At 43.9% G+C, this 11,038-nt stretch overlaps 1 protein-coding gene across 1 annotated transcript; it reads left to right on the forward strand.

Moving 5' to 3' along the window:
* The first annotated feature begins 3,866 nt into the window (after window positions 1-3,866).
* LOC118090313 (lymphocyte antigen 6E-like) lies at window positions 3,867-9,688 on the forward strand. The gene is made up of 3 exons (XM_035125917.2): window positions 3,867-4,023; window positions 5,939-6,058; window positions 8,370-9,688. Exons 1-3 carry the CDS (start codon window positions 3,969-3,971, stop codon window positions 8,525-8,527), a joined length of 333 nt encoding a protein of 110 aa, XP_034981808.1. The 5' UTR covers window positions 3,867-3,968; the 3' UTR covers window positions 8,528-9,688.
* Window positions 9,689-11,038: the final 1,350 nt, after the last annotated feature.

Consider the following 11,038-nt stretch of genomic DNA (forward strand, 5'->3'; position numbering starts at 1 on the left):
CCAGGTGAGGTCTGACCAGAGCAGAATACAGTGCTACTATTACTTCTCTTGATCTAGAGGCTATACTCCTATTGATGCAGCCCAGAATTGCATTGGCTTTTTTAGCTGCTGCATCACACTGCTGACTCATGTCAAGTTTGTTACCTGTTGATGTGAAACCAGGTGCAACTGCTGGGAGCGAGAAACTGTCACATGCCCGTTGCATGTTCCTTTGAGCCTGTGTTTACCAAAATAAATGGTTGCTTGGTGCCAAAAGACAGGTGCAAGGAAGGAGTGCAACACATGCACTGCGATCTGTGCCAGCTTCCTCTGTTCCCACTCCTTTCTCCTCATTTATCCAGGCAGGTGAAAGAAAGCCCTTCTTGATGCAGCGTGTAGGTAATCTGCAGAACTCACTCCTGCAGGAGGGCAGTGATGGTCCACAACTTGCATGGCTTCAGTGGCATAGCATGGGTTGCCAGTGCCCAGGGCTGCACAGAGTGGATGGGAAACATGCATGCGCATTCAGCTACCTAATTACATCCACATCACCCAGGAGATGATGGTGGTGGTGATATCTACCCAATCCACGCTCTTCTTGGGTTCCTATGGATAGTCTGATTCACTATAAGGCAGCTTCCTATGTTCCTATGAAGAAAACTCTCTGTATATAAATTAATTTTTTTGAAGATGTTAAACAACTGCTGACAGGGTGGCTCCAGTATTGTCAGGTACATAGCAGATTCCAGGAAGACATGAAGAAAAAAGGGTTTGCGTCAGAACCCTCGTTATTGGAAAAGAATCTATTACAGGGTGAACGGGAAATTATCTCAAAAATGTATAATACCGTCTTAGATTGGGAAGTGAAGGATGAAACGATCAAAGAGACAATGACAAAATGGGCAATAGAACTGGGAAAAAACAATAGAAATGGAAAAATGGGAAAGACTATGGAGCGTAACGTGGAAATTTACGGTGTCGGAAGTGGTGGAGTCTCCTCCTTTGGAGGTCTTTAAGCAGAGGCTTGACAGCCATCTGTCAGGAATGCTTTGATGGTGTTTCCTGCTTGGCAGGGGGTTGGACTGGATGGCCCTTGTGGTCTCTTCCAACTCTATGATTCTATGATTCTATGAATTAGAGAAAATTCAATCAAAATGTTTTACAGGTGGTATCTGACACCAGTAAAAATCTGTAAAATGTTTAAAACCAAAAATAATCAGTGTTGGAGGTGCCAGAAGGAAATAGGCGCATTCACACATATATGGTGGTATTGCTCGATAAAGCCTTTTTGGAATGGGATATTAGAAGAGTTAAAGAAAATATTCAAATATAATATAAAGAAAACTCCAGAGGCTTTCCTACTAGGAATGGTTGGTGAAATAGAAAAGAAAGATGAAAAGATATTCCTGTACTTAGTGGCGGCAGCAAGAATTTTAATTGCTAAGTCATGGAAAAGCCAGGAAGTTCCCACCATCAGAGATTGGCAAGAAAAAGTAATTAGTTATATAGACTTGGCCAAATTGACAAACTCAATAAGGGGTGGTTCGAATAAAATTTTAAAAAATAATTGGGAAAAATTTGGAATATATGTTAAAGAGCTCGGGCTAAAAACAAATATCTTGTAGAACTTCCAGGAGGAAGGCACGCGTAAGCAGTGGAAAGGTAAATAAATCTGAAGCCAGGGAGGAGGAGAAGGGGAAGTCAAATTGCAAAGAAGATGTGAAGAAGAAAACGCATAAGTCAGGTTGAAATGACATTGTAGAAGATAAGATAAAGCATGCTTGAAATATATATGATTGTTTATCTGTATATTTTTTGGTATGTATTTTAGTTGGATGTTTTGTTTTATATTCATTTTTAAATCAATAAAGATCTATTAAAAAAATAACGAAGAAAACTCTCTGCAAGTCATGAAGCAAAGGGATCCTTTCTTCAATCTCTGCTGAATCCACGCCCTATAAATGTCACGGAATGGCCTCAAATGACCTCATGGGATCCTTTCGTCCTGGTCTGGAAGGAGGTGATCTCTTCATTGCGGCTGTGGCTTTTTTATTTTATTCATTTACTTTAGGAAATCTACATGCCGCTCGATTGTAAAAAACGCCAGACAAAATACAGCAGCTTCAAAAGCATCTTACCAAAAGATTGAACGATAAAATAAAAATTACAGCCGGTGCACAAAAGTTAAAATATTAAATCAGATTGAAATCTAAAGGCTCCGATTCTTTTCTTTCCAGAGGGGAGTCGACATCTGAAAATTTCAAAATACCCTGAATGGTTGTTTTAGTCACCGACCCTGATCACACCACCGACTTTGACTTCTAGTCCTTGGAAGCTGCTGCAGGAGTGGTTTTTCCAGTAGGTGTGCAAGGATCTGACCTTTCCAATGGGGTGCAGTTATGCAAACCCCTGTGGTGTTGGGCCATCTCAGGAGTCATAAGAAGAGCAGTGCAGGATCAGGTCTACCTGCCCAGCCTCTGCTTCGCAACAGCAGCAAGCAGAGAATCAAGGCAAGAGGGTTCTCTGCCTGTTCGCCCCCTCCAGCCAGCGACATTCAGAGATACACTGCTTCTAAACATGGAGGTTCCATAGAGGCTCCAAGTCACAGCTACGATGAAATGTTTTATCACTCGTTTTCCACCCAGGGTTCCTTTCCTTCAAATTCTTTATTTTTTTATTTTCAGGTGGGTAGCTGTGTTGCTCTGACGAAGTCGGGGGAAAAAAATTATAGACCAACTAAGTTTGTTCTGATATAAGCTTTTGTATAAGCTTTTTTTAGTTGGTCTATAAGGTGCTACTGGGCAATTTATTTATTTTTGATCTTTGTTGAGTTTTAATAACGACAGCCAGGTACAGCAAAAACAACAGCAAACCACGAAACAAATTTTTTCTTTTTTAATATATATAAAAAATCAGTTGTCACAGTTGCCAGTGAATAAGGATAGCATATTTCCTGAGTCAGTAATTAAACATACCCAAAGCATGTGTGTTTTATAATTACAAGGTGGTTCCATGGCCTAAATCAAAGCAATTACATGTTTTTTTTTTGTACATTTCAGAAAAGAGATTTAAAAGCAGCCTTGAACTATAATGAATCAAGACACTTGCTTAGACCTGTGGGAGCTGACACTTCTTCATTATTTAATTAAAACACATTTATTCAAAAGCTTTGTCCTCTGCCACAATACCACAAAACGACCTCTCCAATCCTCAAACCTTCATCACAGGAAGCTGGCAGTCCTGAGTCACCGTGTTTGTAACCCAACAAGGATGCTTTAGCCATGACTCCTTCATTGCAGGGGGTTGGACTAGATGGCCTTTGGGGGTACCTTCCAACTCTACGATTCTATGGAATTAGACCCAATGCTGTGGAAGCCATCTCAAGCACTTTGTCCCCTTACAGAGGAAGAGCGGGACACAAATACTACTACTACTACCGGTACTACTATTTATACCCCACCCATCTGGCTGGGTTTCTCCAGAGACTCTGGGTGGCTCCCAACAGAATTAAAAGCACAATAAAACACCAGTCATTAAAAACTTCCCTAAACAGGGCCGCCTTCAGATGTCTTCTAAAAGTCGGATGTTTCCTTGACATCTGATGGGAGAGCGCTCCGCAGGGTGGGTGTCACTACCGAGAAGGCCCTGTGCCTGGTTCCCTGTAGCCTCACTTCTTGCAGTGAGGGAGCCGCCAGAAGACCCTCAGTGCTGGACCTCAGTGTTCGGGGCTTAGCGATGGGGGTGGGCATGCTCTTCAGGCCTACTGGGCCAAGGCAACAAGTGATTTCTGGAAGCAACACTTGCCCCTGGCGATGGGCTGTTCCTGAAGGCAGGGCACCGGTGAGTCACCCACCCACATTCCATTGTTCACAGACATTCCCATTCAGACGGGAAGGAGTGGAGCTGCTCGCCTCATCGCCCCAGCACACCTCTAAAGTTTATAATCAGCCCCGGAGGATCCAGTTCAAGGCAAACGGGATCCCTTGAAGATGAAGACCTGCTTCCTTGTCCTTCTCTGCGTGTTGCTCTTCTGCACAAACGAAGGTAAGCCTACCCAGCTTTGACGGCGCAAGCTGCTAGTCCTTCTTGATTCCAAGAACGGTGGAATTTGCCTGTTTTTCAGGAAACGCAGACCAGCCTCAGGCAGGGATGGGGATAATCGTTTCCAGCTCAGCCCAGCTCGCCTGCCTGCGTTCTCGTGGACGGCAGGAATTTGCTAGCATTCCTAGCAAAGATGTTGTAAAACCCAGACCACTATGATAAGTCTCTGGATATTGTATAAAGAAGGGAGGGGGAATCTGTCAGGCCATCTGTCAGCGATCCTATGTTGCAGGGGATCGGATGACCTTTGGGGGCCCTTCCAGCTCTACAATTCAATGACCCTTCTTCAAGTCTCTGCCTCAAATAGGATTTTGTGCAGCAAAAGCGCACCACGAGGACTCGTGGTACAGTCTCAGAGAAAAGGAACAAATGACCCTTTGTCCTGGAACTGGGAGCCTCATCCCACTAAGCACTGTTATGCATTTGCGGTGTTAAGCTGGGTGCCAGACCCCCTAATCTCCGGATCCAGTAAGTGATAGAATTTAATCAAGGCTTCTGATTCTTGGAATAGCCCACCTGGTGAGCTGAGACCCTGGATGATGAGCCATTAAGGGGAATGAAGGTCTTCACAGGGAAGGCACTGGGGGGGGGGAGGAAGAGAGAGAGAGAGAGAGAGAGAGAGAGAGAGAGAGAGAGAGAGAGAGACAGTCTTCGAACATGAACCTGTGGCTGGAACACAGCACAACACTAAGCAAACGTCGGGTTGCGAAAGCGGCAAACCTGGAAGTGTTTTGCCGCTCGCGCATGCGCAGAAGCGGTCCTCCGGTTGAGAAAACTTCAGGATGCATCCGGATCTCCGGAATGGATCCCGTTTGCAACCGGAGGTACCACTGTATTATGTCCCACATCTTTAGCCCAATGTATCATCACATGCACACAGCTCTACCTCTCTTTCAAATCGGAACCAGTGGGGGCAGTGAAGGTCCTGTGTGAGTGCCTGGAGGCGGTTGGAGGATGGATGGCAGCTAACAGATTGAGGTTGAATCCTGACAAGACAGAAGTACTGTTTTGGGGGGACAGGAGGAGGGCAGGTGTGGAGGACTCTCTGGTCCTGAATGGGGTAACTGTGCCCCTGAAGGACCAGGTGCTCAGCCTGGGAGTCATTTTGGACTCACAGCTGTCCATGGAGGCACAGGTCAATTCTGTGTCCAGGGCAGCTGTTTATCAGCTCCATCTGGTACGCAGGCTGAGACTCTACCTGTCTGCAGACTGTCTCGTCAGAGTGGTGCATGTTCTAGTTATCTCCTGCTTGGACTACTGCAATGTCCTCTACGTGGGGCTACCTCTGAAGGTGACCCGGAAACTACTACTAATCCAGAATGCGGCAGCTAGACTGGTGACTGGGAGCGGCCGCCAAGACCACATAACACCGGTCTTGAAAGATCTACATTGGCTCCCAGTACATTTCCGAGCACAGTTCAAAGTGTTGGTGCTGACTTTTAAAGCCCTAAATGGCCTCGGTCCAGTATACCTGAAGGAGCGTCTCCACCCCCATTCTTCTGCCCAGACACTGAGGTCCAGTACTGAGGGCCTTCTGGCGGTTCCCTCGTTGCGCGAAGCCAAGTTGCAGGGAACCAGGCAGAGGGCCTTCTCGGTGGTGCCCCCCCGCTGTGGGACACCCTCTCATCAGATGTCAATGAGATAAATAACTACCTGACATTTAGAAGACATCTGAAGGCAGCCCTGTTCAGGGAAGTTTTAAATGTGTGACATTTTAATGTATTTTTAATCTTTGTTGGAAGCTGCCCAGAGTGGCTGGGGAAACCCAGCCAGATGGGCGGGGTACAAATAATAAATTATTATTATTATGCTTTTGCTTTAATTCAATACTGTAACTCCTTGCATCGTCTTTCCCCAGTTCACCCGCTGGTGTGCTTCACGTGCGAACAATCGTCCAGCAACTGGTCTTGCCTGAAGCCCACCAAGTGCTCAGAGAACGACAAGCACTGCTTGACCACGGTTGCCTCCTTCAAGATTGGTACGTTGAAAGCAGGTTTCTGGTTCAGCAGGACAAGCAACCCATTTCTAAGCTCTAAAATGTTGCAGCGAAAGCAACATTTGGTCATGTGCTTTTCGGGCACAATGTTCCAGGATCGATGCCAGGAAAAGGGGAATTATGTTCACGTGTGGTGGGGGTGTAAATATGTACATTTTTATTTATTTTTTTGCAAAAGGTTTTTAAGGAGATAACAGAAATCACCGGGTTTAAGCTGACCGAAAGTCCAGAGGTAGCATTATTATCAATTTACGATGGGGCGGAAGGTTCGCAGGCTGTGAAGACCTTGCTCACAAATTTATTGACAGCTGCACGAGTTATTATAGCTAGGAAGCGGAAGGGGCAAGCAGAATATAAAATGGAAGAATGGTATAAAGAGCTGTGGGATATAGAGCTACTGTATTAATGATAAATTAACATGTGCCATTAAGGTAAGATGGGGAATATGCAGCAGAAATGATTTTGGGGAAATATGGAAGGTGTTTGTAGATTTTGTGCTGTTAAAACAGAAAGGGGCCAAACCATTGCAAGAGGTGTTAAAATTGTGGGAGGTTGGATAGTTACAATGGAATGGTCTCGGTGGTGAGACGCACATTTTTATTCTTATTTATTTACTTTGTCTAAACAAACAAACAAACAAACAAACAAACAAACAAACAAACATCCTCAGAAGGGATGACATTTGGGACTCATCCGGTAACTGAGATCCTGGTCTCCTGCCCTGAAATCTAGCCCTTTCTGCAGAAACTGTCAATCCTTGCCAAAATCCAGCTCAAGGTAACAGCTGTGGAAGAACCCTCCTTTTCTGTTTGAGACTGTCCCACCAGCCACTACCAATGGAAAGCTTTTAATTGTCCAGTCCAGGAGATAGCCGATTTCCCTGTATCCACTACTGGCAAACAGAGCAATGATTTTGGAAGGCCTGTTTTTATCCAGCACATAAAAACATGAGAAGAGCCTGCTGGATCAGAGCCCATCTACTGCACCATCCTCTTCTTACAGGGACCCACCAGATGCCCCAACGGGAATCTGAGTGCAAGAGCTACTCTCCCCTCCTGCGGTTTCGGGCAACCGGCGCTAAGCCACTTTAGTTAACTGCGAGATATAAAATGCAGGTCACACGTCTCAGGGTCCTGGGAGCCTTCAAAACAAAGTCTGAACAAAATTGGTGAAGCAGCAAAGCATTTATTGATTGCAACAGCATTCTTGCCGGAACAGGTGCCCCAAAGCAGGCACTTCTAAATGCAGCAAAACACAAGCTTATATCACCGATCCTCAAATGCAAGGTTCCCTCGCCTGCTCCCCATGGCTGGGGACGTGGAGGGTTTACAGGCTATCACGGCTGCCTAATTAAAATACTAAAATCCATGCCATTGTTGTCATCTCCCATTCCTCTGAATTTCACGACCACTGCTCAAGATTATTTTTGTCCATGCTTTTTCAGGCGTTTTACACATTGACTCAAGCGATAAAGGCACATTCTTAGTGGGTTCTGCATCTGCTGACATACACAGATACAGTGAGGGCGGGGGGGGGGAAGTATTTGACCCCCTGCTAAATTTGCCCGTTTGCCCTCTGACGAAGAAATGACCAGTCCATAATTTTAATGGTAGGTTCATTGTAGCTGTGAGAGACAGAATAACAACAGGAAAAACCCCCAGAAACCCAGAAGGCAAAAGTCAGAGATTGATGTGCATTATAATGAGTGCAATAAGTATTTGATCCCCTATCAACCAGCCAGATGTCAGGCTACCTGGTATCTGCACTGTATGCAACGAGCTGAGATTAGAAGCACCTGCTGCAAGGGAGAGGTCTTACCTGTAATCCCAGCTCGGTACAGTACCTGTACAAAAGACACCTGTCGACAGAAGCAATCAATCCAGCAGATTCCAAAGTAGCCACCATGACCAAGACCAAAGAGCTGTCCAGCTACAATAAACCTACCATTAAAATTATGGACTGGTCATTTCTTCGTCAGAGGGCAAACGGGCAAATTTAGCAGGGGATCAAATACTCCCCCCCCCTCACTGTATGTTGCAAGCTGCCTAGTTTTTCGGGCGTTCTAACCACGAGCTTCTAAAGATAAGTTTTAAGCAAGTCTGCGGTTGTCTAACTGGAGCAACCATTTGACCTTTTGAAAAGGCAAGCAAGCAACCTTTCCTTTCTGGCCCTTGGAAAAAAAGCAGCACATTTTTTATTCCTCACCTTAACCTGTAAACTGTTTTCTCCTCGCAACCCAGGTGGGGCCAGTAGAATAACGCTTTCTCCTTCTCTTCCCCCTTCCAATCCGAAGGCTTCTTGACCATGCAAAAGAGAATCACCAAGAGGTGTTCACCAAGCTGTCCGAATCTGAACATGGATATGGGAATTGGTTCCTTCGGGACGTCCTGTTGCCAAAGTTCCTTCTGCAACCTTTTCGGACACGTGGCAGCTAAAAACGGGACCCGGTGACGGGCTCTGTGTTCGGATCTGTGTTCATATGCGACCCCTTCCCGATGGTCGTTTGAGAAGCCAACTTAGCTACCAGGTCTCAAGGCCAGACCTGCCATTTTCACCCTTTAAACATCCTGGCCTCCTAAGGGGTGCAGTGATAAAATTCTATCATATCTGATGATGTTCCCCAAGAAACCCAAAGCTTTTCTTTTAGGGATTATAGAAACAGATATACAGTGGTACCTTGGTTCTCAAACTTAATCCGTTCCGGAAGTCCGTTCCAAAACCAAAGCGTTCTGAAACCAAGCTGCGCTTTCCCATAGAAAGTAATGCAAAACGAATTAATCCGTTCCAGACTTTTAAAAACAACCCCTAAAACAGCAATTTAACATGAATTATACTATCTAGCGAGGTCATTGATCCATGGAATGAAAGCAATAATCAATGTAGTGTACTATAACATGATAAAAATGTAGATGATAAAAATAAAAATTCAATTTTTTTCTTACCTGCACTGATGATAGTCATTGTTTGGATGGGGGGCTTTTATCCATTTCCATGGTCACACAATCAATCAATCAATCAGTCAACCAACCAATCAGTAGCTGAACTGGGTTCCACACAGTCACAAAAACAAATTAGCTGAAAAAGCCTCAAAAGCAAAAATGCAAAATAAATAGCAAAAACAAAAGTGCCAAAATTTAATCCGTTCCGGAAGTCCGTTTGACTTCCGAAATGTTCGAAAACCAAGGTTTCTGATTGATGCATGTGCCCCAGAAACAATAGCCGACAGCAATATTGGATGTTTGGCTTCCCAAAAACGTTTGAAAACCGGAACACTTGCTTCCGGGTTTTAGGAGTTTGAGAACCAAGGTACCACTGTACCAAAAAAGTTGGTTGATTTATTTATGTCTGCAACAACAAGAGCAAGGATAATGTATCCTCAAAAATGGAAAGAACCTCACTTGTAATGTAACAAATACAGTACTATGGACAATATGGATAGATATAAAACATAGACTATGAAATATAATATGCAGTAGGAAATGTTGACAATAGGACCCATGGAGGGGATGGGGGGAAGTCTTGAGATTCAGAGAAATTTCATTTTATGGATATGGATTTGGTATTGTTATAAATTTACATTTGTAAAATCAAATAAAAATGATTCCAAAAAAGAAGAAGACGAGGTTCCAATGAAGGAAAAAGGGTTTATTAAAAGGATGAAGTATGCGGAACTGGCAAATCTAACAGCAAAAATTGGAGATCAAAATGATGAAACATTCTTTGAGGTTTGGAAACCTTTTGTAGAATATCTGAAGAACTATTATATTATTGTTGCATGAAAACACGGGCAGGATTTGAAATAGAAAGGCATTAAGGCTAATAACTCAGGATGTACATATGTCTTGTTATAAGTTAAAACATGCAGCATTAAAGGATAAACATAGAACACCATGGAGGGAGGAAGGGAGGGAGGGAGGGGAGGGGAAGCCAATGGATCAATTAAAGGTATTGTATTGTTGATGGGAAAGTATGTAAACATTGGAAAACTTAATAAACAAAATTTTTAAAAAGAAACCTGCTAGCAAAGCTAAGCAGGGTTTGGTGCGGTTTCGAATCGGATGGAGGACCGTGTGTCGAGATTCCTGCATTGCAGGGGGTTGGACTAGATGACCATCAGGTCCCTTCCAAGTCTACAATCCTATGATTCTTCTGGGTCTCAAGGGTTAAAACAGGGTTGGGGCTAGATGTAGCCCCTGTAGCCCCACCCCTCTGTCTGGCCCCCGGAACCCTACCCATGCCACACCCCTTCCTCCAGGCCACACCCACTCTTTCCAGGCCACACCCCTCGCTCCGCCCACTCCCTGAGGTGATTCTCCAAGGCTGGAAGATGTCCCTGAGCTCTGACCACTCTTGCCTGGGTGCAGAATGGAGGCAGGGGTGCGAGTGTGTGTCGAAACGAAAGCTACTTGCGGAGATAAAATGCACCTTTCTTGCTCCACCCAGTTTTGGCTGGAAGGGAATCCAGTCCTTGAGCTAAAAGGGCTTTCCCCAGATCTCATGGCAAAGGCAATGGATGGGAATTGTAGGCTATATTATCCTTGGTATAAGAGAGTTATTGCTGTAAGCTCCCTTGAAGTCTCAGGCATACCATCTACAGTCACTTCCAAACAGGATGGATAAAAACCAATAATTTTTTTAATAGTAATTGATTTTTTGGATTTAAATTGGATTTTTAAAATTTCAATCACTTTTTTGGATTTAAATAGGAATTTTAAAATAAAATGCCTTTGGAGGAAAATCTTTCTAAATATAGTTTTCTATTTAATTTACATTATAGTCCAAAGGCAATTCATCAGGAAATAAGGATTTGTTTTAAGTTTTTCAGTCTCAGTTTTTTTAAAAAAAAACTTGTTTAAGCACATCAGTTAAAAAAATAGATACATATGCTGCTATAATGTTATTGTTTCAGTTAAATAAATTGTTTAAATTTAGGGAAATGATCGTTTTTCTCCTTCCAATAAT

Source organism: Zootoca vivipara, chromosome 8 (genome assembly GCF_963506605.1).
Source record: "Zootoca vivipara chromosome 8, rZooViv1.1, whole genome shotgun sequence".
NCBI lineage: Eukaryota > Metazoa > Chordata > Lepidosauria > Squamata > Lacertidae > Zootoca > Zootoca vivipara.

Coding starts and splice junctions, on each gene's coding strand:
- LOC118090313 (XM_035125917.2), top strand. CDS start 3,969: ATGAAGACCTGCTTCCTTGTCCTTCTCTGCGTGTTGCTCTTCTGCACA. Junction 4,024..5,938: donor GCTCTTCTGCACAAACGAAG/GTAAGCCTACCC, acceptor GTCTTTCCCCAG/TTCACCCGCTGGTGTGCTTC. Junction 6,059..8,369: donor GGTTGCCTCCTTCAAGATTG/GTACGTTGAAAG, acceptor TCCAATCCGAAG/GCTTCTTGACCATGCAAAAG.